This window comes from Saccopteryx bilineata, chromosome 4 (assembly GCF_036850765.1).
Source record: "Saccopteryx bilineata isolate mSacBil1 chromosome 4, mSacBil1_pri_phased_curated, whole genome shotgun sequence".
NCBI lineage: Eukaryota > Metazoa > Chordata > Mammalia > Chiroptera > Emballonuridae > Saccopteryx > Saccopteryx bilineata.
This window is the reverse complement of record NC_089493.1, coordinates 256,912,903-256,940,713: the sequence shown is the minus strand read 5'-3', so window position 1 is coordinate 256,940,713 and position 27,811 is coordinate 256,912,903. Positions and strand designations below refer to the sequence as shown.

Here is a 27,811-nt window from a genome sequence, read left to right as displayed (position 1 = left end):
TCTTTTTTAGTACATAATATTTTTTATTTATTTAAAAATATGGTTAACATGTATTTTTATTCTCCCTGTCTCTCTCTTTCTTTTCTCTAATGATTTTTTAATTCATTTTAATTTATTGTGTTTACATAGATTCTAGTGTTTCCCTGAATGCATCCCCCCTCCCCCATATTCCCCTCAAGATCTCCCTTCCCCCCTTCCTATAGCGCCCTCCCCCCTTCCCTTTAGGTTTATCCCATCCTATCCTCCCTTTTCCCTCTGTTCTCTTTTCCTCTGGTCTCTTTGATACCTCCTCTCTCTCAATTCCATTCCTCAGTTCACATTGTTCATTGGATTCCTCAAATGAGTGAGGTCATATAATATTTTTCTTTTTCTGCCTGGCTTATTTCACTTAACATAATAGTTTTCATGTCTATCCATGTTGTCGCAAAAGGTAAGATTTCCTTCTTTTTCATGGCTCTATAGTATTCCATTGTGTATGTGTATCACTGCTTCTCAATCCACTCGTCCACTAACGGACACTTGGGCTGTTTCCACATCTTACCTATTGTGAACAATGCTGCCATAAACATGAGGGTGCATTTCTCCTTTTGAAACAGTGCTATGGTGTTCTTGGGGTATATTCCTAAAAGTGGGATAGCTGGGTCAAAAGGCAGTTCGATTTTTAATTTTTTGAGGAATCTCCATACTGTTTTCCACAGTGGCTGCACCAGTCTGCATTCCCACCAGCAGTACAGGAGGGTTCCCTTTTCTCCACATCCTTGCCAGCACTTATTCTGTGTTGTTTTGTTGATGAGCACCATTCTGACTGGTGTGAGGTGATATCTCATTGTGGTTTTAATTTGCATTTCTCTAATGATTAGTGATGTTGAGCATTTTTTCATATGTCTCTTGGCCATCTGAACGTCCTCTTTGGAGAAGTGTCTATTCATCTCTTTTGCCCATTTTTGGATTGGACTGTTTATCTTCCTGGTGTTGAGTTTTACAAGTTCTTTATAAATTTTGGTTATTAACCCCTTATCAGATGTATTGTCGAATATGTTCTCCCATTGTGGTGTTTGTCTTTTTATCCTGTTCTTATTGTCTTTAGCTGTGCAAAAGCTTTTTAGTTTGATATAGTCCCATTTGTTTATCCTATCTTTTATTTCCCTTGCCTGTGGAGATAAATCAGCAAATATATTGCTGCAAGAGATGTCGGAGACCTTACTGCCTATGTTTTTTTCTAAGATGCTTATGGTTTCACGGCTTACATTTAAGTCTTTTATCCATTTTGAGTTTATTTTTGTGAATGATGTAAGTTGGTGGTCTAGTTTCATTTTTTTTGCAGGTAGCTGTCCAATTTTCCCAACACCATTTGTTGAAGACGCTGTCTTTACTCCATTGTATGCTCTTATCTCCCTTGTCAAATATCAGTTGTCCATAAAGGTGTGGGTTTATTTCTGTGTTCTATGTTCTATTCCATTGATCTATATGCCTGTTCTTATGCCAGTACCAAGCTGTTTTGAGTACAATGGCCTTGTAGTATAACTGGATATCAGGAAGTGTGATATCTCCCACTTTATTCTTCCTTTTCAAGATTGCTGAAGCTGTTCGTGTTCTTTTTTTGTTCCATATACATTTTTGAAATATGTGTTCTATATCTTTGAAGTATGTCATTGGTATTTTAATTGGTATTGCATTGAATTTATAAATTGCTTTGGGTAATATAGACATTTTAATGATGTTTATTCTTCCTAACCATGAGCACGGTATATGCTTCCACTTGTTTATATCTTCCTTGATTTCTTTTATCAATGTTTTATAATTTTCCGAGTACAAGTCTTTAACCTCCTTGGTTAAATTTACTCCTAGGTACTTTAAATTTTTGGTTGCAATAGTGAAGGGGATTGTTTCCTTAATTTCTCTCTTTTTTTTTTTTTGTATTTTTCTTAAGCTGGAAACGGGGAGAGACAGTCAGACAGACTCCCGCATGCGCCCAATCGGGATCCACCCGGCATGCCCACCAGGGGCGACGCTCTGCCCACCAGGGGGTGATGCTCTGCCCCTCCGGGGCGTCACTCTGTCGTGACCAGAGCCACTCTAGCGCCTGGGGCAGAGGCCAAGGAGCCATCCCCAGCACCCGGGCCATCTTTGCTCCAATGGAGCCTTGGCTGTGGGAGGGGAAGAGAGAGACAGAGAGGAAGGAGGGGGCGGGGGTAGAGAAGCAAATGGGCACTTCTCCTATGTGCCCTGGCCGGGAATCGAACCCGGGTCCCCCGCACGCCAGGCCGATGCTCCACCTCTGAGCCAACCGGCCAGGGTCTAATTTCTCTTTTTGACACTTTATTGTTGGTGTATAAAACTGCCTCTGATTTCTGAGTATTCATTTTATATCCTGCCACCTTGCTGAATTCATAAATCAGGTCCAGTAGCTTTTTGACTGAGGCTTTAAAGTTTTCTATATACAATAACATATCATCTGCAAATAATGATAGTTTTACTTCTTCTTTTCCTATTTGAATGCCTTTTATTTCTTCTTGTTGTCTGATTGCTGTGGCTAGAATTTCCAGGACTATGCTGAATAAGAGTGGTGAAAGGGGGCACCCCTGCCTTGTTCCTGATCTTAAGGGGATTGCTTTTAATTTTTGCCCATTGAGTATGATGTTGGCTGTGTGTTTGTCATAGATGGCCTTTATCATGTTGAAGTATGTTCCCTGTAGTCTCACTTTGCTGAGAGTTTTGATCATAAATAAGTACTGGATTTTATTAAATGCTTTTTCTGCATCTATTGAAATTAGATGGTTTTTCTCCTTCCTTTTGTTTATTTGATTAATCACATTGATTGATTTGCGAATATTGTACCAACCTTGCTTCCCCAGAATAAATCCCACTTGATCATGGGGTATGATTTTTTTCATATATTGCTAAATCCAGTGGGCTAATATTTTGTTGAAGATTTTAGAATCTAAATTCATCAGGGATATCGACCTATAATTTTCTTTCTTTGTGTTGCCTTTGCCTGGTTTTGAAATCAGAATTATGCTTGCCTCATAAAAGGAGCTTGGAAATCTTCCTTCCTCTTGAATTTTTTGAAATAGCTTAAGAAGGATAGGAGTTAGTTGTTCTTTGAATATTTGATAGAATTCACTTGTGAAACCATCGGGCACCGGGCTTTTGTTTGTTGGGAGTTTTTGATAACTGTTTCGGTCTCATTTGTTGTAATCAGTCTGTTTAGGTTTTCTGATTCTTCCAGTTTGATTTTTAAAATATTATATGTTTCAAGGAATTTGTCCATTTCATCTAGGTTATCGAATTTTTTGGCATACAGTTCTTCATAGTATTTTTCTAACAATCCTTTGTATTTCTGTTGTGTCAGTTGTTATTTCTCCACTCTCATTTCTAATTTTATTTATTTTAGTCCTCTTTCTTTTTTTCTTGGTAAGTCTGGTTAAAGGTTCATTGATCTTGTTTACCTTTTCAAGGGACCAGCTCCTTGATTCATTGATCCTCTGTATTGTTTCATTAGCATTTATATCATTTATTTCCACTCTGATCTTTATTATTTCCTTCCTTCTACTACCTCTGAGCTTTACTCGCTGTTCTTTTTCTAGTTCTTTTAGATTCAGGTTTAAGTTGTTTATTTGAGCTTTTTCTAGCTTCTTATGGTATGCCTATAATGCTATGAACATCCCTCTCAGGACTGCTTTTGCTGTGTCCCATAAATATTGATTTGTTGCATGCTCATTATCATTTGTTTCTAAAATTTCTTTTCTTTCTTCTTTGATCTCATTGTTAACCCATTCGTTATTTAATAATGTGCTATTTAGTTTCCAACTGTTTCAGTATTTTTCAGTTTTTCTGTTGTGGTTGATTTCTAGTTTCATGCCATTGTGATCATAGAAAATGCTTGATATGATTTCTATCTTCTTAAATTTGTTGAGACCACTTTTGTGCCCTAACATGTGGTCTATCCTAGAGAATGTACCATGCGCACTTGAAAAGAATGTATATTCTGCTGCTTTAGGGTGAAAGGTTTTAAAGATATCTATTAAAGCAAGTTGATCTAGTGTGTCCTTTAAGTCTGCTGTTTCTTTGTTAATTTTCTTTCTTGAGGATCTATCTAGTGCTGTTAGTGGGGTATTGAAATCCCCTACTATTATGGTATTGCTGTTGATCTCACCCTTTATATCCATCAAGTCTGCTTTATATATTTAGGTGCTCCTATATTATGTGTATAGATATTTATATGGTAATATCTTCCTGTTGGATTGCTCCCTTTATCATTATGTAGTGACTTTCTTTATCTCTTACTATAGCCTTTGTTTTAAAGTCCATTTTGTCTGATAGAAGTATTGCTACCCCAACTTTTTTCATTCCCATTTGCATGAAATATTTTTTTCCATTCTTTTACCTTCAGTCTATGTACATCTTTTGTTTTAAGGTGTGTCTCTTGTAGACAGCATATGAATGGGTCCTGTTTTCTTATCCATGCAGCTACCCTATGTCTTTTGATTGGCTTATTTAATCCATTTACATTTAAGGTTATTATTGTTATGTAGTTATTTATTGCTATTTTATTCTTTAAAGCTGTATTCCTCTTTTGCTATATTCTTTTCTCCCTTTGATCTGTTAACAATAAGCCCCTTAACATTTCTTGTAGTATTGGTTTTTTTGTTTGTTTGTTTTGTTTTTTATTTTATTTTATTATTATTTTTTTTAGAGAGGAGAGAGACAGAGGAGAGAGAGACAGAGAGAGAGAAGGGGGGAGGAGCTGGAAGCATCAACTCCCATATGTGCCTTGACCAGGCAGGCCTAGGGTTTCGAACCGGCGACCTCAGCATTTCCAGGTCGACGCTTTATCCACTGTAGTATTGGTTTTGTTGTAATGAATTCCTTGAGTTTTGTTTTTTTTTTTTGTCTGGGAAGCTTTTTATTTCTCCTTCAATTTTAAACAATAGCCTTGCTGAATAAAATAGTCTTGGTTGTAGGTTCTTGTTCTGCATTACTTTGAATATTTCTTGCCATTCCCATCTGGCCTCAAGTGTTTCTGTTGAGAAGTCGGATGTCATCCTTATGGGGGCTCCTTTGTAGGTGGTAGCCTTTTTTTCTCTAGCAGCTTTTAATATTTTCTTTTTATCACTTAGCTTTTGTATTTTAATTATGATGTCTCTTGGTGTAGATTTCTTTGGGTTTCTCTTTAATGGAATTCTCTGTAATTCTTGAACTTGTGTGACATTTTCCTCCATCAATTTACGGAAGTTCTCAGCTATAATTTTATTGAAAAAGTCTCTATCCCTTGTTCTTTCTCTTCTTCTTCAGGAACCCCTATGATGCAGATGTTATTTCTCTTCATGTTGTCACAGAGCTCTCTTAGAGTTTCCTCAGACTTTTTGAGTCTCTCCTCTTTTTGCTGGTCTGCTTCCGTGCCTTCGTTTATCTTGTCCTCTAACTCGCTGATTCAATCCTCAGCTTGATCCATCCTGCTTTTAATTCCTTTCATTGTGGCCTTCATTTCTGATATTGTATTTGTCATTTCTGACTGATTCTTTTTTATTATTTCAATGTCCTTTTCAATACTTGCTATCTCTTTATTTAGTTGTTTGTTATGACCATCTATTATTGTTCTAAGATCTTTGAGCATCCTAGCAATCATTATTTTAAACTCTGCATTCAGTAATTTGGTTATATCTGACTCATTCAAGTTCTTTTCTGGGGATTTCTTTTGATTCAATTGGGTTCCATTTCTCGGCCTTCCCATTTTGTCTGTGTATAAGAAGGGTGTGGCTTCTGTGTTCCCTAGCTGTGGTCTGTCTACAGGCCTGCCACCCCCTCTGCCTCTGCCTCGGCATTCAGGTATGGGCATTCCTGGCACCCACTGGCTGCGGCTGTTGCTATGGTTTCCGCCTCCCCTCCACGGGAGGGGTTGTGTTCATGTGTTGGGTCTACAAGTCTCAGCCTTCGCCCCGCCCCAATGGGTAGGGCTTTGCATGTTGCCCAGGGCTGCAAGCCTCGGCACCTCAGGCAGGGGTGAGCACCTTTGCTCAGCTGTGGGTCTCCGCCTATGCTCAAGATTTTGCCCCGCCCCCATGGTCAGATCTGTGCTTGTGAGTCAGCCTGCAAGCCCTGGCTCTGTGGGCCAAGCAGGGCTTCATGCCCACACTGAGCCACGGGTCTCTGCAGTTCCTAGGCTTTCACCTTTCCACTGTGGATGGGATTGCAGGTTGGCCTGCAGCAGGCCAGACCACTTTCATGTGCCTTGTCCACCCCCACTGGGCAAGACTGAGCTCACGCCGGGTCTCAGTCGTGGCCAGCCCGGCTTCCACCCCCACTAATGTGACCATGCTTCTGCGTCCTGCCGCCACCTGCCCTCCACTGAGTCCTCTGCAGTGTGAATGGGGGCGCTACAGTTCAGACCCTAGCACTCAATACTGTATTTCTGAAGGCTCCCTCCTTTGAAGCAACTCTGCTCTGAGTGCCGCAGAAGAGCTTGCTTGGCTGGTATCCTGCTTCCCTTTGTTGGTATTGCTGGTTCCAGGGGAAATATTCGCTTCTGATTTGGGGAGTGACTCAGCCCAGGGGTTAGGGTGGCTGTCCCTCAAAGTGTTTCTGCCTGTGCATCCTAAATTACACTCTTTTCCTGTTACTCTGGTCCTCTCCTCTCTCCCAGTTCCCCAGAACCCTGGGTGAGTGGTTTTGAAAGAGGTTTTCTGTGCGGTCCCTTTAAGAAGAATCCTGAGTCTGATAAATCTGTCCCTTTCTCACAAACAGTATCCTGACTTGTATCAGAGCTAAATACTGTCCATATGCTTCTTCTAGGCTCTGAGGCTGCAGGCTGGGGCTTTGTTCCTGGGGCCCAGGGCCTTCCCCTCTCCACTATACTCACTTCCCTCCATGTGAGTCTCTCCGGGTTGCTGTTTGCTCCCAGGAGCTGGGCAGCCCTCTCTGCATTTCTGCTTTTACTACCAGTCTCAATGTGGCTTCTTCAGTGTTCCTCGGTTAAGGAGTCCTCTTAGTTTAGTCCATAGTTGGTTTTTCCAGATGCTGGTTCTTAAAATTAAGTTGTAATCCACTTTGGTTCTGGGAGATGGAAGTTGGTATGTCTGCCTACTCCCATCACCATCTTGCTGCCTTCGTGTTTGTTTCTTAATTTGTCTGTTCACTCATTCATTATTCAAGCAGTTATATTTTCTACTCCAAATTTAGATGTTAGTGTCCCCCAGGGATCCCATTTTTGACCCTATGTTTTATTTGTTGACATTACCTTTGCTTCAATCAACATGTTTTTATTCATAAAGACATCTTTCAACAGGTTTTCATTCATAAAGACTATCCTGCTCTGGTTAGTTTATTTAATTTGGCTGTAGATTATTATTGTAGAATTTTTACTTTCTACGTTGAGCATTTCTAAGCTCAGAGTTGGTTTATTTCATGCTTATTGTTATTGTTTGTCCACTTGATGTACTTATTGGCTTGAATATTATCTCAGTATACCTTGAAATGCTCTATGTCCCCTGAATTTTGAGGAAATTTGTTCTACTCTTCTTGCACATAGAGATTCAATATAAGTTCATTAATTTTACAAACATTTTTGGCCATTAAAATTTCCAAAAACTCAGAGAGGCATAGATGGTATAATTCATTTACTACTCCCTAGAGCTTTTCTGACATATATATATGATTGTAAATTAACTTGTAAGAGATTCAAGATTTTTCCATGGTCCTACAAAGGCTAGTTTATTCATTGCCTTGTGATAAACTCAAACTCCTTGTTATAGGGAATAAAGGCATTCCTTCAGTCCTGGCTGAGTGCACCCTATTATACATTATAAAAGACTACCCTTTCTTAGGCTAATACAGCACAGAGCCAGGGTGAGCAGAGCTATAGCTGGATGTTAGTTTCCATTGTTCCTTCACCAAAACACATTTTGTGACGGTTCATAATGGTCCCTATCTACAAGAAAACTGACCACTATTTCTCCCCTCCAGGGTTACTGTAATCTAGCTAAACTGAACTAACACTGCTGTCCTATTCTTTTTTGCCTCTACACCTGTGTTCATTGTGTTTCTTCTGCATGGCTTGACTTTCCTTCCATCTTCATCCTAATGTGGCAAAACAATTTAACCTGCTTCTTCCCTAGAGCCTATATTGATTCCTTAGATAAAGTCAGCTGTTCTTCTTCCCCAAAGTAAATGTTTTTTGTATATAGTATCCTAAATCAAACACTTTTTTTTTTAGTTTGGCCAGTGTCTTAGGCCAACTTTAAAACATAAAGCATCTCAACAGCAGAGATAATTTTTTATTCCTTTTTTGTATATTCTGTGGACATGTGAACATAATAGAAGTTTGTTGAATGAATATCTTAAACTTAATCACAGGAAATTAGCTAATATTTGTAAAATGCTTAGCAATGTGATTTTTACAAAATGTTTTGCAGATGTTTGTCAAATAAAAGGAAAGGTTGATAGGACATGAGTTTGGGTTTGAGAGGACTATTATTGTAATTAATGATAATTGTGCCCATAATTTATTAATAGACTCAGAAATACTTTCCTCTTTTATCACTAGACTTTTAGTAATGTGGAACCATGGATAGAAACATTGCTTTCTTTTTACATTCTATTCGTTGTTCTAATTACATATCATTTCTCTCACGGTGATAGTTAAATCTCATTATATTTAATGATTTATCCATTTTCTGCTATAACAGTTTTATCAGGGACTCCTTGTGTTATAATCTCATTATTTTATAAAATTATATCCTATTTGTTAAGAATAGTAATTGTTACTATGATTTCATCTTCTTCACTGCTTTTTTAAATCTCAAATGTCATAGCCTTTTTTATGAAAAGATTAAACTTTTTTCTCTTCTGTTAGTTTAATTCTGTTCAATGTTGCTTATGTTATTTAGTGTCTTTGTATATTGCTATTTTATATAATTCTATGAACTGTTGGTTTCATTTCTACAATTCTTTCTTTGAATGAGACAAAAAACATATATTGAAGAAATCTAAATTACCAAATTTTTTCTTCCAATATATAATACACCTGTAATAAAATATTGAATCATCATTCCTTAATGTCTATTGAGTATATTTCTATATGGAATTGATATTTTTCCTTCTTGATTGAAATATAGTTTATATAAAAAAATTATACAAGTGTTCAGTTGAGTCTCCTAAGTGCATGTTTAAAATATAAATAGAACATTACAGATTTTCATTCTATATGGCCTAGCAAGTGAATTTGAACTAAAACAAATAAATAAAAACTGGAGTAAGCACATGATAGGAAGCAAGTATAATCTGCTGTTAGTTTGTATGCACAACAAAATCATTTGAGACAATTTTACCCTGTTGGGTTAATGCCAAAATGTTCCAAAGCCAGGGTATAAACTGTTTCTTTCTTTCTATTGACAGAGACAGAGAGAGAGTCAGAGAGAGGGACAGACAGGAAGGGAGAGTGATGAGAAGTATCAATTCTTTCTTGCAGCTCTTAGTTGTTCATTGATTGCTTTCTCATATGTGCCTTGACCAGGGGGCTACAGCAGAGCAAGTGACCCCTTGCTCAAGCCAGCAATGTTGGACTCAAGACAGCCACCTTGGGCTTCAAGCCAGTGACCTCTGGGCTCAAGCCAGAGACCATTGGGTCATGTCTATTATCCCACACTCAAGCCCATGCTCAAGCTAGTGAGCCTGTGCTCAAGCAGGATGAGCCCACGCTGAAGCCAGCGACCTCGGAGTTTCAAACCTGGGTCCTTCGTGTCCCAGTCTGACACTCTATCTACTGTGCCACCACCTAGTCAGGCGAAACTGTTTCTAAATAGCTCCTTCCTTATCTAAGACCTAAGCTTTTTCTTTTTTTTCCATTTTTAACATAGAAATTTCCAAATATAATATAGGTGTATATTACATAAAGAATAATATGATCACAATGTATGTACTACCTGTGTCAGCAATGACCAGTTTTATGTCATTTTTAACCTCACTCTGCTACCCCCTATGGTAATATTTTTAATATTTAAAATTTTCTGGCCCTGGTCAGATGGCTCAGTGTATAAAGCATCATCCTGGCACACTGAGGTCACGGGTTGCATCCCTGGTTAGGGCATGTAGGAGAAGCAATCAATGAGTACACAACTAAATGGAACAACTAAGTGGAAGGCAAGTTGATGCTTCTATCTCTTCCTCTCCTTCCTTTCTCTCTCTCTCTCTCTCTCTCTCTCTCTCTCTCTCTCAAATCAATGGGAGTTTTTTCAAAATTTCTGATTGAGTAATAACAAAAACTGATTTAAAAAATCCTGAGGCTTAAGTGTCACTTCTTGGCATAACATTCATCTTGGTTAAAAATGACCAAGTGGTTTTTCTTTGATTGAAAAGCATTTAAATTCATTATTCTTTAGGAAGAGAAGTTGTCAGTCACCTAATATTTCTATGCTAAGAAAAGAAAGAAAGGAAAGAAAGAAAGAAGGAAGGAAGAGATGGAGGGAGGGAGGGAGGAAGAAAGGGAGGGAGGGAGGGAGGGAGGGAGGGAGGGAGGGAGGGAGGGAGGAAAAAGAAAAGAAAAAGAAATGGGGTGGAGGGTAGAATTGTTGTCTGGAGCCATGTGTTAGTGGCAGTCTAGTTCAGTGGGTAAGCATCCAGGTACAGACTGGCCATTCTATATTAAATCTTGTCTCCACCAAGATTTGGCTGTGATACTTGCAGAAAGCTACTTGTCTTTTCTGTGTATCAGTTTCCCCTGATGATGATAATAGTACTTATCTCATGGGGCTGTTATGAGGATGAATACATATGTATGAAGAATTAAGAAAAAATTTTTGGAACGTGTTAGGTCACACCTATATTTTCCATTATTATTCACTTTCTTGAGTTAAAAATCTCTTCCAAGTTTGAAAGAGGTGTGCATCCTTAAAGTTGGTCTTTAAGGATAATGATATAAAAGTTTAAAGCACCTCTTAAAATGATGTAACATCTTAAGTATAAAGAAAATACATTGTCTCCTTAGCTCCTAAAAATGATTTGACATGACTTCTTTTCAGTATTAAATTAAAAATGTTGCCCTGGAGAGATAGTTCAGTTTGCTAGAGCATTGTCCCAGTACACAAAGTTTGCAGGTTCCATCCATGGTCAGGGCACATATACAAACAGATGCTTCTCTCTCTCCCCCCTTCCCTCTCTCTCTCCACCCCCTCTCTCTCAAATTAATGAATAAAATTTAAAAATCTTTAAAAGTCTTCTAACTTAATGTTTTAATTTTTTAAATCTCAGAGGAAAACTATAGACTGTAGAGATAATGTTAAAATATAAAAATTAAAGCATATATCAGAGAAATGTGTTCATTTAACTTTTGTAGGAGTCTTCTAAAATCTAAGGAAACAGCAAGAGAACCTAAATAAATAACAACAACAAAACATTAAATTATGGTCAGAAGAAACGCCTCCATACATTAAATGCTATTACTAGCAGATGCCAACATGCTCATTATGTGTAAAGGTGTTTAAAAATATATATAAGGTGCTTCCTTGACTGATTTTAAAAATCTTGAAAAGAGAAGACAAAGGAAAAAAAAGAAGGGGTAGGGAGGAAAGGAAAAGGAGACAAAGGGAAAAGACAAGAGAAAGGAAAAGAGTGATTAAAATAATCTTGGAACAAGAGGGTCACGGAGTAGCCATTGAGCCATAGAAAACTTAACATACTGGCCCAGGAGTCAGTCAATCAGGACGTTGAGAACCTCATTTCTATAATGATGATTGGCTGGTAAACTAGAGGCTCAGCTGAGCTGAGAGGATGGGGAAGGAAATTTTCCGTTATGAAAATAGCAAAACAACTTTCTGGCTTTCTGTTGTTTATTGCATGTTCTCCAAATGATTGTAGTGATCCATCCTTTAGGAAAGCTTGTTTTGAAAACAAAAGAGGCACAGTTGTTCACAACAAAAGTGATATTCAGCAGCCAAAGGAGCTTAGTATAATGGTACTCCTTTATTTTTCTTTAAAATAAACCTTGGTCTCCTGATTTTTTCCCCAACCAAATATGCTAAAACTTCCTAAGAGATTTATAAGGGTTTAAGTTACAAATTAGGGGTTACTATTTCTGATAAGCCACTTTGCTTTACTAATCTATTGGCTTTGAGAAATATGTATAAATATTTAGGATGTAGTTTGTAAAGTGTGGGAAAATCCTTAAATTCTAGTGCCGAAAGTATACGAGATACTTTCACAATTAAGAAGGTTCTGCTATTCTTCCACCCTCCCAAAGAAGCTATATTAGGAAATTTCTTCTTACACACACACACACACACACACACACACATTTACGATACATTTGGCATTACTCTCAAATTTTTACACACCTATAAAAATCCACTGTCATTAAGTCATAGAGATTTCAAAAAAATGACAAAAGGGGGGTGCAAAGAAGGAGGCAAGGAAGAACAAATAGAGCATAATGTCTGCATCCCGCTGCTGCCTTTTGGCTCACTCCTGCTTGGTGGTTGTATAAATATTTTGTTGTAGTTGTTTTAAAGCCAAATAGAGCAGTGACAACATTTCACCTAAATGTTTTAAAATTTATTTTACAATCATTCTTTCCACAGACCATCTTTCTGGAAATGAGAATAATTCTATAATGCAGATTAAGCAGAAGTATTTTTCAGTCTCTCCCAGTGACCATTCCTTGGCTAGCTAACAGACCAGCCATTCAGAAGCAATTTTCTTCAGGCTGAAATTATGTGCTGACCGTAGCAGATCACTTCCCATAATAACCCTTCCCCCACCCAATGCTAAATACAATCTGTCTCCTACTCACTGTAATAACGTGCAAATGACTGTAATTTTGCAGACAAGAAACAGCCCAAAGTGAAACATGTCTAAACAGAGGTCGATTTGAAAAATCAGGGCTATTACCTAAATCTGTAAAATACATATTGTAATAAAACCAGCAATAGCAATCTCCAATAAGTAGTTTCGAAAAAAAATGTAGGTTGTGTTTTGATCTTTATGCACCCAGTCTCCACTGGCATAAAAGAAAAATCCTTTTCCTGAAATGGTTTCATTACAGGCAATGTAAATTGCCTTACTTTGCTAACCAATTCGCAGACCTCGCTTGGGCACCCGTTCAGATATAGTAGCCCACATCACACCACAAGGGCCTGGGCCAAGTGGAGGTAAGATTTCAGACACTTAACACTGACCTACATTGCAGTTCTCTCAATGTGAGCAGTATACAAATGTTTTCCTTTAGAAGAATGTGCTGGTTTGCAATAGTTTGCTAGCTTCTCTAGAACTGCAGGGCAGAAAGGGGACAGAGATATGCTGCTTTTCCTTGAGTATTTCAGGTTGAGGCTTGGGAGACGGGGTGGGGAACTAAATATACAGAGAGAAGCTCCTCCTTTCACTGTATAGTTTTTTTACTATTAAAATTCATGGCAGTCTTAAATCAGAGCATGGAAGAGTTGCTTTGTGTCATTTCAATTTGTTTAGGTAAAACCGTGTTGTAAAGATTTGTAAAGACAGTCATTATTTTCCTTCCCTTGGCTGTATGGTACCTTTGTTGTTATACTCTATGGAATTTAAATTGGAAGGGAGATAATAGGGCATCGAAACGACGTGAAAAGTTAACACAGCTTTGCATGTAAATGTGCATATTCACAAAATGTATATCAGAATGTTTGTGAGTCTTCCCTGACAGGGTGAACACCCCAGGTGTCTGTTTTTCTCTAACACTACCTCCTCTCCCCTCCTGTGAGGGACCTGAAATGTTTCCATGTTCAGGGTCCTCTCTTTTTCACTGGACACCTTCTTCTTGGCACTTTATTTTGATCCAGTGAAAAACATGGAATGTTTGACCAGGAACACTACTCACCTCTTTTTGGTAACACTTGTCTAGAAATGGATATTGTTAAATATACTTCACAGAAACTTGAATTGGCGTTAGTAAGCATGTGTGAAAAGGTGGAGAGTTTTCTCTAAAAGACCTTTCAGAAGCAGGAAGTTAGGGTGGTACCAGGAGGTAAAAGGAATGAAGACCTTCTAGTGTTTGTTTGGATGTTTAATAAATCACCAATTCTATATTCCCTAGAAACCAGGGCAGGTCACCTGCCCACTGCCTTGAGGAAGGTCTGTTCATAAACAACCCTAGGTAGATAAGAATTTTTTCTCTACAATCTTCTTTTTATATATATATATATATATATATTTTTTTTTTTTTTTTTTTTTTTTTTTTCCTGAAGCTGGAAACGGGGAGAGACAGTCCGACAGACTCCCGCATACGCCCGACCGGGATCCACCCGGCACACCCACCAGGGGGCAACGCTCTGTCCACCAGGGGGCGATGCTCTGCCTCTCCGGGGCATCTCTCTGTTGTGACCAGAGCCACTCCAGCGCCTGGGGCAGAGGCCAAGGAGCCATCCCCAGCGCCCGGGCCATCTTTGCTCCAATGGAGCCTCGCTGAGGGAGGAGAAGAGAGAGACAGAGAGGAAGGAGAGGGGGAGAGGTGGAGAAGCAGATGGGCGCTTCTCCTGTGTGCCCTGGCTGGAAATCGAACCCGGGACTTCTGCACGCCAGGCCGACGCTCTACCACTTAGCCAACCGGCCAGGGCCTCTACAATCTTCTTAAGCAGCCAGAAAGTTTCTCATTATGTCTAAATTAAGTTCCTCTCCCCATAAATTAAGTTCATTTCCAGGTAGGTTTTATTTTTAAATAAGTTTGCCTTTCCACCTTTCCCCCTTGACCTTGAGTAAATCTTGTGTCAATGTTGGCATAGATTTAGAAATGCTAGGCCCAGATATACACTCCCTTCCAAAAACCAAAAATGATTTCTGATCAATAATAATATGCCAGAAATCAGAGGAAATGTAGGCACTAAAGAAAGACCACAGAGTGTTCTTGTGTTATTGCTTGAAGTCTGGCCCTCCTCAGCACTGTGTAATTCTGCACTAAAAAATGAGAAAAAATCTTGTGCCAGGATCTTCTCATCACCTGGTAATCAATGTAGTAAGTGCAGGGGCTGAACTGGTGGCGGTGGGTATTGGAGATGGTTTAACACTCTTTACCTGCTCCTTCTACACTTTCCTTATACTCCTCCTAACCCTTCCATTCTTCCTAGGTTCATTTCCAGACAGGTCATCCCCACTCCCACATCTCTGAGTTAAACACACTAAAATGTAAAAGTATAAAATGCACATATTATGCAACAGTGCACTAGTATTATCAAATTATGCATGTGGATATTAGGAAGCTGGGTGTGTTCTGCTACCTTGATAAGAGATAAACACATTTTCTTTAAAATATAGTTGAACTTCCTAATTTTGTAAAGGGGTGGCTTTGATTTTCTAAGCCAGTAATTATCTTAGTGTCAGTCATCAATTAGCTGATAGCCCTCTGATGTCTCTTGATTGGCCCTTTTGTTAAACAACACAAAACAAACACATGCAAAGCTAGCCTAACAACTGTGGTTTATTCAAGTTGCCAGGCAGAACTTGAAGGGCAGGAGATGGGGGGTGGGTGCAAATGGAGGGTGGAGATGTGGGAATGGAAGGAAAATGCTTTAATTTATCTAAATGGTTTGGGTTAAACCTGTGTTTGAGCTCAGTGTAAACCTTAATCTTTGACCAGTAGGGTTTATCCAAAAGGTTTAAGATTTAGGGCTTGGTGTTAAAGTTAGAGTTGATCAGATTATTTGCATATTAGGAGGCCTACACTTTGGTTTTAGTTATACTAAGTCTATGCTGCAGACACTGTGATTTCCTTTCCCCAAGGGAGTATGTTGGAGGAGTGCTTTTACCCTTTTCCAACTTCACCAGGTCTTATTTTCTATCTCTTTTGAAGTCCAGTTGTTTTAAAAGCTAGCCATTGATTTTTCCAAACTGATATAACATATAGGATAGCCATGAACTTCCAAAGGCTGAAATGTAGATGATACTCCAGGGACACACAGAGTGCCCTAAAGTGATCTGGTCCTTTGAGGAACCATTTTTTCTAAAAGAAGAAAAGTTAGAAATCACCATATGGTGCTGTATTATTGTCAATGGGAAATATACAACTTGTAAAAAAGCTGTGGAGTACAAAATATAAAACAAATACCAAAGAAAATGGAGGGTAAGTGGATATCAGATATCTAATTTGCCCCTCTTTATTTGTTAATGTACAACTTTGATTTGAATACAGATGTTTTTTGGGAGATCTGAGGACTATTATAGATTGCATTCCGCTAGTTAATATACCCCAGAAAAGGGTGGAAAACTGCTCTTTATTACTGTTTGCAGCATCAAATCTAGTTCATCTTGGGTTGTGAAACAACTAATAGATATTTGTGTGTGTGTATGTACTAAATCTACTGAAAGCTAAAACACCAGTCAATAGATATTACTTAAAATGTGACAAATATTTTTATTGATTCACAAAGTTATCACGGACTTTACGTCATAAGTGATCTTCTGCTAGTAGTAATTCACTTTATATGTCTGTTTGATTCAGTTAAGACCATCTTAAATTGCAGTTGTCAACTAGAAATAACAATCCCAGTAGCACTGGATTTTGGAGACTTGGAATCACGATGCTTTCGATTAAATTCAGAGCACTCTTTGATTTTAGACTTTCCATATTAGAGCTCCTAAAGTACTGGACAATAACAATAAAAAATTAAAAAAGTAGAAGTGCTCTAAAGGCTTAATATGTATAAATACATTAGTTCAAGTGTATTATCTGTTACAGTACAATACTGAATTTATTTCATATTAACCTCTATTATCCTGTGACCTCAGAGTCCTATTAACTTGGTTGCTGGCATTTGTCCTATAATAAATTCTAAAACATTTCTCGGTGTTTTTGGTGGATTGCCCTCTGTAGCAGTCAGGATTTTGACCCCTCCCCCCTTCCTAAGGTAGGGATAAAGATTTGGGGAATGGGGAAATCTGACAATCCGCAGGTTTAAAAATGCCTGACTGGGACTCTTTAATGGGTTAATCTTCCTAGTATATTTTATCTCCCACAAATCGATTAAAAAAAAAATGAGGCTAGTCGTAGGTGTGAATATGGTTGGCCGGGACCTTATTTCGTATTTTTTTGGAGCCGCCTAGGGCCAGGTGGGAAAGATTTGTTACTAATTCTAGGGAAGAACCATTCACCTAGTGGTGCTTAAATAGTTGCCAGCGTTTGCACTTAGGTGCTTGTCGACCAGCAGACTGGAAACAAAAGGGTTACTTGTTTCCCCACCACCGCCTTTATCCCTAGATCGATTTTTCTTATTTAATCAGCGAGTAAAAAGAGAGACAACGGGGGGGGGGGGGGGGGGGGGGGGAGGGCAAAGTGGTGGGGGAGAATCGAAAGCCAGAAGCTGCCACACAGAAAAATCAGTCTTGGGAGTTCGCGCTGCCGAGTCCTTACAACAAGGAAGGGAAGCCAACAAAACGCTCGCAGTCATTTCCACATAGCCAGTCTCCCTATTCTCCTCGCTACGCGCTGGTGGCTCATTTGGCTTCTCTCTGCCACGGAGAGATCACATACATTATTTTCCCCAAGATAACACAATCAAACTCGTATTTACCGACATCCTCTCCTCTCAGCCTGTTTGAGATTTGTTTTAATAAATTAAGTGTTTTATGTGAATGATGTAGTAATTGAAACGGGCGCACCATTTTTTTCCCTTCTTACTGCAGGAGGCTCCTCTACCCCAATCTGGTTGGAAAATAAAACGCTTTGTCTCCACAACCACCCCCCACCGCACCCCCACCCGCTCTCAGTGTGTGTTTTATACGTGTGTATTTCTCAACCCCCTACAGTAGCCAAGAGAAAGCAGCTAGCCAATGAGAGGGCCGAGTTTCATAAAAGCTGCTCTCTGATTGGCCCGATGCGAAAGGGCAATGGGAACAAAGAAAAGTCCCTTTCAGGTATAGAGGCTGAGAGCTCCTTTTGCTCCACTCCCCCTGTGTGTGTTGTGTTTCAGTCCTGATTTCAGTGTTGCAGAACAAGCTTGTGTGTGTGCACCAGGGGGATTTTTGTTTTCTTTTTTTTTATTTTAAATTTTGCTTTTATAAAAAATACACGGGACAGTCTGTGACATTTGCTGGTCCATCTTCTTTAATAATAAATTTGTTGAAGAGATTATAATTTCCAAAATAAAGCGGCTTCAACCAAACACATTCAATGCAGTTAGAAGGAAAAGGTCAACTCGATCCAATACAGACCGTAAGTACGGTTGCGTGGTGTGTCTCTATATAGCACTTAGCGGGGACTTCATGCAGGGGAATGTGCGAGTTTTATGCATTGAAATGAGGAACTAGTTATAAGGTTTGGCTTTTTGCATTGAGAACAACAACTCAAGAAGGGTGAATTTTAGCCAGTGGAGGGTGAAGCATTTTTAACTTCTTCACACAAATTAAGCTTGACTGGGCACTCGGGGTAACTTAGAGTAAATTACGTTTTGGGCTCTAACCCAAGGAGAATAAAAGTAACACAGTTACATATCCTGATCTGCAGTGTCCATTCTGGGGCTCACCTCACCTCCTCCCTCTCCTATCCTAGCTGGGCAACCTTCTTCCAAACCGAGCCAGAGAAATGGGGGCAAGGGCAGAACAAGACGATTTCAGTCTCCTGTCACATCCTAGTGCCCAATAATTTAATATTAAATAAGGGAAGAGTCACCCACTACATGTAATGGTTATAATTACCATTTTCCACCTCCTTTAAAAAAAAAGAAACAACAAAAAACACCATTTAAAAAAAAGCCCCACCCAACCCAAACAAACCCATAAATAGTAACAATGGTGTGTTTATTACAGGACCTGGCTTGGGAACTAGCAAAATATTTTTCTTTGTTTAAGACAGGAGGGGGTCCCCTAAAACCAAAGTAGCTTAGAGGTGCCCTCCTTGTCTAGGTGTCCCTATCTCTGCCCCTTGGGGAAGCCTACAAATTGGAGATAAGTTGAGGAAAGGTTTATAAGGTGTTTCTTTAAAACATCTGCTTTGCTCTTGTGCTCATTACATTTCACTCCTTCCGAACTTCCGAGAGCCTAGATCTGCGAGAAATGTTTCACATTCATAACTTGTAGCTGCGCCCACTGCAGGGGGGTGGGGGTGGGGTAGGCGGCGGTGGGGAGAGAGTGTGCAGGGGGAGGGGAGAGACCTTCAGCTTTTTTTTTTTTTAAAGACCAGATCAGTATTTTCTTGATACGCTTGTCACCATTTTTGTTCTCACGACAACCAATTGAGCCCTTGATCCTCACGTGATGTGAAAGGCTTGCACTGTAACAAAATCGCTCCTTTTAGATGGTTGGTTGTTGCTAACTCGCCCATCCCCCTCTCCCAGCCCCGACATTTCCAGCAAAGCAACTCTCCACTTCCAATCCATCAACAATTCATTACTGCTTTTAGCTTCCAAACGCCAGCTAATTAAAAATACTAAGCCAAGCTCCGGGGCCATCTGACTAAACACAGGAGGGGGTGGGCGAAAGAGGAGGAGGAGAGAAAAATAAATAAAAGGGAGACGCACCGTTTGCTGTGACTATAAATGGGGAAAACTGTCCTGGAAAAGGTCGCCTTAAAAAAAATCTTTTTTTGACTCTAATTATCGAATTACCGCCTGACTGATTGGCTTGAGCGACAGCGGATTTTTTCCCCCTCGGGGACTATACTAGGAACTCGGTTCCTTTTTCTTAAAACAACATAAAACAGGAAAACATCACATCCTCTAGGTTTCGAAGGCTGAAAAAATTTTGAACGCCGTTATTTTCCCTTCTCCACCCCCCTTCGCCCCCCGCTCGGAGCGAAAGCTGTTATAACTGGTTTATCAGCTCACTGAATCATCTGCTCCCCTCCCCCTCCACACCTTTCTTTTTCTCCTCTGGCTCTGCTTCTCATCCCATCCTTTCTTCTTCCTCCTCCCTCCTTTTCCCCCTCTTCTTCCCCCTCCTTTCCTCTTAAGTTAGTTCAAGAAATCAAATCTGTCAGGACGGGCGGAAAAATGCCACTTCCCGACTAACAGGCGGAATCCAGCCCAGATTTTCAGTCCTTTCTTCTTATTCTTTCTTCCCTTTCACTAATTTATCCCGATGTTAGCACATTCTGTCTTGTTACTAGCGGACGCCTGTAGGTTTGCTTCATGGGATCATTACTTACTGATCACGGTGACTCTGAAGTCTGGAACTGAAGGCGGAATGAGAAGTTGGGAAAACTTTTTTCTCTAAGCTCTCTCTCTTTCTCTCTCTCTCTCTCTTTTTGGAAAAAAAAAATAACCTATTATTCTCGATGCTTGTTAAGAGGGAAAAAAAACCTTTGGTGCTTCTGTTGTGAATGTGAAACATTATCTTCCAGCTGTACAGTGACACATTTTTTTAAGGAGAGAAGGACTCCTGATCCGTTTGCCAAAAGGGGGGTGGGGAGGTGGAATAATGTTATCGAGTGATTATTCTGGCTGAGATGTGTTGTTTGGTTTCTTCCTTCTTGATCATTTGGTGTTTAAGTAAAATGAGGCACAGGCTTGTTTGCCGAGTGGAGTGGGAAAGGCATTTTGATTTGCTGGCCTAATTAAAAAATGATAAAGGATTAAAGGTAAGCAATGTCTGTGTGTGTATGTATATTTATTTATTTTTCTTGACAATCAACTGTTAAAAAGGGGCTGATCCCTTTAAAAACCGTTTTAACTGATCTTTGTCAAACACACACTCATTTGCGGTCATTGAGGCCACCTTGGCGCAGATCACTTAAAGTGTATGTCTTAATCAGTTTCCCTGTACAGTCAGTAGCACCATATTTAACAGATTGAGCAAGTGTGTGACCTAGGACTATGGTAGAATTGTTTAGATTTTTTTTAATCAAAAGGCAGATATTTTACTTTTTATTTAACACTGTCTTTTCTATAGAGAAATGCTCTTAAAGATGTGTGTGTATGTCCAAAATAAAATTGTATAAAATGTTGGGGAAGAAAGGATAGGGGAGGGTGTGTATGGGATTGGGGGGGATTATTGGTTGGTTTTTCTGTTCCTTACTGGGAACATAAACCAGATTGCCCAGACAATTTGTAAAAAGTAACAAAATAGAAAAAAGGAAAATTTAGCAACATCATTCTGAAATTAACCTCATAGAACTTCCAGGGTCTGGTCTTTTAAAATGCAAGATCTAGGGCATGTTTAGGGATGTTTAAAGTGGTGTTCTTCCCTCTTGTCTGAGTGTTCAAGCTGTGTATCTGGGGTTGAGATATCACTTGTATATGCTAGAAAAAAAAATCTTAAACTCGCTTCTTTCCTTTTTTATTAAACCTTTCTGGAATTGACTCAGATCCTTAAGATATTTTAATATCTTTTAACAAGTGACTGTGTTGTTGCTAAAGGGACTTTCTTTTTTAGCTACTGTACGATGCTTACTGTTACGGGTATTTTTGGGGGGTTTGGTTGTTTTCTTTTATACCTGATATTGGACTGTGGAGACAATACATGAGCCACCTTACTCTCCATCCTTCCCTGTACCCCTTACTGACTCCCTAATATTAATCGTTTTTTATTCTGGTAACACCCAGACAAGAAATATTCGACTTTTCCCCCTTTCACAGGAAAAGGTGGACCTGGACTGAAGGGTGTAAAATCCCTGGACACATTCCTGGGGCAGGAAAAAGAAGAGGAAGATTAGAAGATTTTTTTCCCCCAAGAGAAAGCCCAGCGGAGCTAAACGAATGTCCCCTCATCTCCAAAGGAAAGTTCATCGGATTTTTATTCTAGAGAGCTCATCTTCAGGATGTCAGTGAACATTTCTACTGCAGGAAAAGGTGTGGATCCAAATACGGTTGATACTTATGACAGTGGCGATGATTGGGAAATCGGGGTTGGAAATTTAATAATTGATTTGGATGCTGATTTGGAGAAGGACAGACAGAAATTTGAGATGAATAATTCCACCAATACCACTAGCAGCAGCAACTCTAAGGATTGTGGAGGTCTGGCCTCCAGTGGGGCCGGTGCTACCGCAGCCTTAGCTGATGGCCTAAAATTTGCTTCTGTTCAGCCCTCTGCTCCCCAGGGGAATTCACACAAAGAGACCAGCAAATCAAAAGTGAAAAGGAGTAAAACTTCTAAGGATGCTAATAAATCTCTGCCTTCTGCTGCCTTGTATGGGATTCCCGAGATCAGCAGCACTGGCAAGAGGCAGGAAGTCCAAGGGCGCCCTGGAGAGGCAACTGGCATGAATTCAGCGCTGGGTCAAAGTGTGAGCAGCGGCGGCGGCGGCGGCAACCCAAACAGCAATAGTACCAGCACCGGCACCTCCGCTGTCACCGCGGGGGCGGCCTCCTGCGGGAAAAGCAAAGAGGAGAAGCCAGGTAAAAGCCAGAGCAGCCGAGGCGCCAAGCGGGATAAGGATGCGGGGAAATCCAGGAAGGACAAGCACGACCTGCTTCAGGGCCACCAGAATGGCAGTGGCGGTCAGGCCCCTTCTGGGGGGCACCTCTATGGCTTTGGGGCCAAGAGCAATGGAGGTGGCACGAGCCCCTTCCACTGCGGGGGCACTGGGAGTGGCAGCGGCGTGGCTGCAGGGGAAGTTAGCAAAAGTGCCCCGGATTCAGGGCTCATGGGAAACTGTATGTTGGTAAAGAAGGAAGAGGAGGAGGAGGAGAGCCACAGGCGAATCAAGAAACTGAAAACCGAGAAGGTAGGATAAAGTCGCCTTCTTAGATCTCCCACTTTCCTCTTTGTGTGCATTTGTGTGGGTGTGTGTGAGGGGTGTGCCTCTGTGTGCCTTACTCTTATTTGTGCTTTGTGGTTCTTTGTGAGATTTCTATTTCACGCATCCTTTCCCTGAATATTAGGTATGGGGGAGCTTACTTAGGTGTAGTGTTCAGCTCTTGCTTCTCCTGCTGCTGCTGCTGCTGCTGCTTGTGGTGCTAGTATTTGGGTCCGCAGGTGGGAGGGCCAGAGTGTTCTAAGATCCGTTTGCCCTGCAGAACATCTCCTGCCTAGTCAGCCAGTTGTGGTGTGCTTTTAATAGAAAACCTGTGCCTGTACCACTTGACTCTTGTCCTGGTTTCTCCCCTAAGGAGAACTGTGTTCTGTTTTAATTTTCGTGTCCTAGAATTTCTGGTAACGTGTCCTTAGGTGCAGGGTTCACAGTCCCTCCCTGGAGAAGTATGTCAAGGATGCCAATTTACACTCCACCCTCAAAACATGTATTTATTTATTTATTTTCGTTACATTCTCTAAAAAGTCCAAAGGATCTCATTGGTCTGGAATTAACCCCCAACCTTGGTGTCCTTGGGTCACTGGTTTCATAACTGTGTAGAAAGACTGGAATGATTTTGGTGGCTGCTCCGTAGGACTCTACCTTGTTCTTTTGCCCATGGGAGTTAAGAGTTATCACTTGGATTTCTGGTTTGACTAGGGAACTGAAAGGTTGGTTTAAAAAAGAAAAAAGTGAAATAGACTTGGCAGATTGGTGTTCCTGAAATGTTCAAACATAGCCAAGGGATACTAGAATTATGTGTTGCATTAGAGAATTCAGGATCGTGGATTTAGGCAATTTGGACCCTTTTCTCATCTTTGTCATTGCTTTCAAGTCTAGTTAGGCACACTGCCTTTGAAAAACGGCCCCCAGTGCTCTGCTGCTTGGTGCTGGAGGCCTGTGACTTACTGGTCTGGTGATTGTTGTGCGTTGAGTAGTGTCCCAGGACCGAAGGTCCTCTGTTCACTGGGCAGGTTGGGAGTGAACTGGGAGTGTGAATGATGTTTCTATAAAACTGATCTTTAGATTAACTCTACAGGTTATGCCTTGCAGAAGCAAAATTCCTATCATGTGATTTGTGGCCATGGGTGTTTGGAAATATGCTTATTAAATAATTTGATTTTACTATATCTAACTTGATCAGAATTGTAAGATGTCTTGGGTAATTATTTTTGTGTACAGTTATTTACTGCTCAGTACTTACATCTCTATACCTCTGTGTTCATGTGTTAAAGATTTAAGTTGGAATACAGGAAAAAACTTTTTGATTTGATGGTTTTAGAATTTGATGAAGGTACATTAAGGTGTAGCTAATGCCAAAACGGCAAATACCCACCGAACACTTGATTTATTCATGTCCGTTTGGTCAGACAGCACTTTATGTTGATGAATTTCAATGAACGTTTTAAAATCTCAGATTTTAATTCTTAAGTTTAAACATGTAGTTTTGCATAATTTCTGCTAAAAGGCATTCTGAAATCTTATTACTTAGTACAGTAGGGCATTTACTTTTGTTGCCAATAGTCTTCAAATTGCAGTTCTAATCTGCTCTAACTATCTAGATGAATTGCCCTAATCCAGTGCTCACAATGGCTGTGGTTAAGGAGTCAGAGCCATTTGATTGGATTCACTGCTGCGTGGAATGTGGGAGGTACTGCCCTTTGCATTCCCCTTAGCCTTTTAATCTTCCAGCCAAATGTTCACATTCAACAATTTTGTTTAGCTGGCAATCGGAACATTTCAGTATCTCAAAGGCTGCTGTCATGGCAACTGAGATTAGAGCGTGGTGTCGGTTCTCCAGTTTTTGTGTTCTTTTCACTTTTCAGTCACGGAGGAAACTGGGTGAAGAATGGAAGAATTAAATTATTCATATACATGCCACTCATCTTCAGTCAGAGCGGTATAAATGTGATAATATGAATTACATAAATGAAGAGCAAACAAGTCATGATGAGCCTGGGGTGGAGGAGGGGAGAGAGCTGGGTGCATTTAGATTCACTCCACTGCCAACCCAAGTCACTGGTGTTGGCTCACACGGGGTACTTCAGAGATGGCTCAAGGGACTTGAATCCTACAGTGGTGGCTTTTCTCTGTCAAGCTGGGGTGTTGGCTTAGGAACACTGTTTCATCAAGGTCCCCACCTCCACCCCACCCCACCCCACCCCAGAAAAGCTTCTCTGAAGAATGTTGTCATCCTTGGCACACAGATATGGCACTCTCTTCCACAGATGCCACCCAGGGAATTAATTCTTAATTCCACTTGTGGTTGTGTAAATTCAATTTCAGTTTAGAAAATGCTTCCTAACGATAGGAGGATACCTCTTTAGGAGGTAAAGATGTGTAGGACAAGCGTCATCCAACAAAAATATTTCAATACTGAGGAATCTTTGAGACGGGATTTTTTTTTTTTTGACATTTGGAACAGTGTTTTAATTTATGTCTTGCTTGATTATCTGGATTTGTTTAAGAGTTAAGTGCCTCAAAAGTGAAGAAGGTCACTTTTTAGCAATCAGATGTGGCTCATTATGGGCCAAAGTGAACCCAAAAGGTGGGGGTGCATGTAGTATATGTGTGTGCGCTTTTTCTTTCCTTCCTGGTTCGCAGGAGATTCATAAGACTGGCTTGTCACCAGTTTATTTTCACAGCATGCCTAAATGTCTATTTTTGGTGTGTTTATTCTGTTTCTTCACTACACGAAGTCATGTAAAACATGATAAATTGGACCTTATGAAACCTAATTAAATCAATGAGTGTTCTACTCCTTTATGTGGAAACCACAAGTATGTTGTAAAAGTCGCCACTCCCTTAATACGTGAATAAAATCAAAACATGCCATAATTCTAAGATGTTTGAGCTCTATTTCTATAGCCCATTTTGTGGTTAAGCCACCAGTGACATGTCTGAATAAGTAGATTTGACGGGTTGGCTTTTGGCTGTTAAAACCTGCTTCTCCACCTTCCCCCTCCTTTCTTTTGAAGCATAATAGCCTGTGTTGAGCCTCTTCTGCGTGTATCCTCCTTAGTTGTCTTAACAGTTTTGACTTGTCAGACAGAGGCATTCCGCTGGGTTAAATGGTTAGCATTACGTGGGCTTATTTGATCGCTGGAAAATTAAAAAAATACATAGCCAATTTCTTAAAAACAACTGATACTGAAATAGGCAAGAAAGGCAAAGGAAGTCTTATAGTTATGTCTTAGGGTTCTGACTACTCAGTACATATTCAGAAAGGAGAATTATTCCTCCAATATCACACTGTTCTCACTAAGCTGTTCCTTAACAGCTTAAAGGTGGTGTCTACAAATGGACCTGTCTATAAAGGATATCATTCATTGTATTTTATTCCCTTGTAGAGACCTTTTAACACTTCACTAGGGAATTCTGGCACATTTTCTGAGTGAGTGTGAGCAGTTTAAGAACATATTTTGATTAATGAGTTTTGTGAACTATATGCCTCTTTCCCCAAATATAGTGCTCCCTACAAATTCTGTTTAGAGAGTGCAGTTTATCTACTGTGAAATAAAAGGGCAGAAAGGTCACTTGCTCTAATTAAAGAACAAAGTCCATTGTTGTCAGACAGCAAACTGTTTTGAAAGCTACACAAGGGATTTAGCTGTTAAAAACGTTGGTAACTAAGGGTGGTTCCCAATCATCATTGATCCAGCTCCTTACTTTTCTGTGGGCTTCCTTGCAGGGTGACTGGGCTTTTGAGGTGGGCGCAGAGGGGCTGCCCTTTCCCCAAGGAAGTTTTCTCTGAGAACCCCTGCAGCTAGGAGAATTTGTATGACTTGGGCACTTCACTGAAGTTCTGAGCACAGTATTTAAAATCTGCTGGGTTTGCTGGAGAGATTTAAAAAAACTGATTTTTTAAAAATCAAGATTAAGATTGTGTTAAAAAGAGATACATAATGTTTAGCAACTTTTAATAACTTTGCAAATAGTCTGTAAAAAGGGCGGGGGGAGGAATTGATTGTCCAGATGTCAAGAGGTTAAGAATGCTCTTCAAGTGAAATTGCTTGGCTGCAAGATGGTTTTAATTAGAGTGTTATAAAGACTTATTTTTCCTAAGCAGCATTTTATAGTTAGTAAATGAAATGTATGCCGAAAGTGCTAAGCAGAAATCTCCCTAACCACAGAGGTGTTCAATAACCAGATTCAAACAACATGGAAAGTACCATCTGTTCTTCGTTTTCAGCATGAAAAACAAGGATTGAATGGCTGAGATTTGCTCCAATTTTGACTGTGTCTGTGTTTTGGGTTTTTTTTTTTAAATTTAAAAAAGTTCACCTGGTACTTCATAGAAACTTGAAATTGCAGTAATATGGGCAACACTGTGAAAACACATGTTTCTACATTTATTTTAACTAGTTCCACTTTTATTTAAAAGATTTCCAGAAGCCCAGCCATTGAACACTTTCTAATGGTTATTCAGTTCCTGCAGGCAATCACAATGAGGGGTCCGTTCTTCAAAAATCTAACTATTTAGTCAGTACCTGAATTATTCTGTCAATTTTCCCCCTGGGGGTAAAGGGGGCAAGAGCTCTCCCAGGCAACTGGTCAGCGTTTATCGGTTAATCTAATTGCAGGTGATAGGGCTTTGGACTGGTGTTTACTGTACAGAGACCTTACTCTCCTTAAGAGCTGTAGCCTAGGATTGTTAATAACGAGGAATATATTCTTTTTAATGATGATAACTTTAGAGTTTTAGACGCTAAGCTTTTTGGTTCTGGTTTTAGTAGGAGCCCTGGGTAAAACATTATCCGGCCTTTGTTTGAGGTCTTTTATAGAAACTAATGACTGGGCTTGTGCCTCCCTGAGATAAATGACATTATCTCTGAGTGGGCTGACAGGAAACAGACATGTTAATGGTGAAGCTGCAGGGAGGATCTGCTCGGGTTCTGACAAAAGAGTGGATGGAGAAGGGACCCCTGGTTGTGGTCATTAACACATAATGCATTCTTGCTCTTCCTAAGAGACCCTTGGTAATTGGAAAGCTATTTTAGCCACAAGCACTTAAATCATAAATCTACTACTCCTAGTCCCTCTGCATTCTTAAAAGTAGCAAAGTAATGTGTTTTTCGTTAACAAGTGTGCAATCTGGTTTTTTAAAATGGTGGCACTTCTAGGCTGGGTGGGTAG

General features: G+C 40.0%; 1 protein-coding gene and 1 long non-coding RNA gene across 7 annotated transcripts in view; one reads left to right on the top strand and one right to left on the bottom strand.

Moving 5' to 3' along the window:
- LOC136334239 (uncharacterized) overlaps positions 1 to 20,126 on the bottom strand; it is a 42,012-nt gene extending 21,886 nt beyond the window's left edge. Inside the window, exon 1 of the long non-coding RNA XR_010731129.1 lies at positions 20,090 to 20,126. This is a non-coding gene — a long non-coding RNA (uncharacterized lncRNA). The remainder of the gene's footprint in view (positions 1 to 20,089) is intronic.
- The window catches only part of ZNF608 (zinc finger protein 608), a 115,051-nt gene continuing 105,152 nt past the window's right edge, over positions 17,913 to 27,811 (top strand). For 2 of the 6 annotated variants that reach the window (XM_066274214.1, XM_066274218.1), the window contains exons 1-2: positions 19,801 to 20,521; positions 21,519 to 22,609. In XM_066274214.1, the coding sequence (XP_066130311.1) occupies positions 21,701 to 22,609 (909 nt within the window). In that variant the 5' untranslated portion in view covers positions 19,801 to 20,521; positions 21,519 to 21,700. Of the gene's footprint in view, positions 18,161 to 19,800; positions 20,522 to 21,518; positions 22,610 to 27,811 lie in introns of those variants that run through there. The other 4 variants (XM_066274219.1, XM_066274216.1, XM_066274217.1 and 1 more) reach the window with 4 other exon arrangements.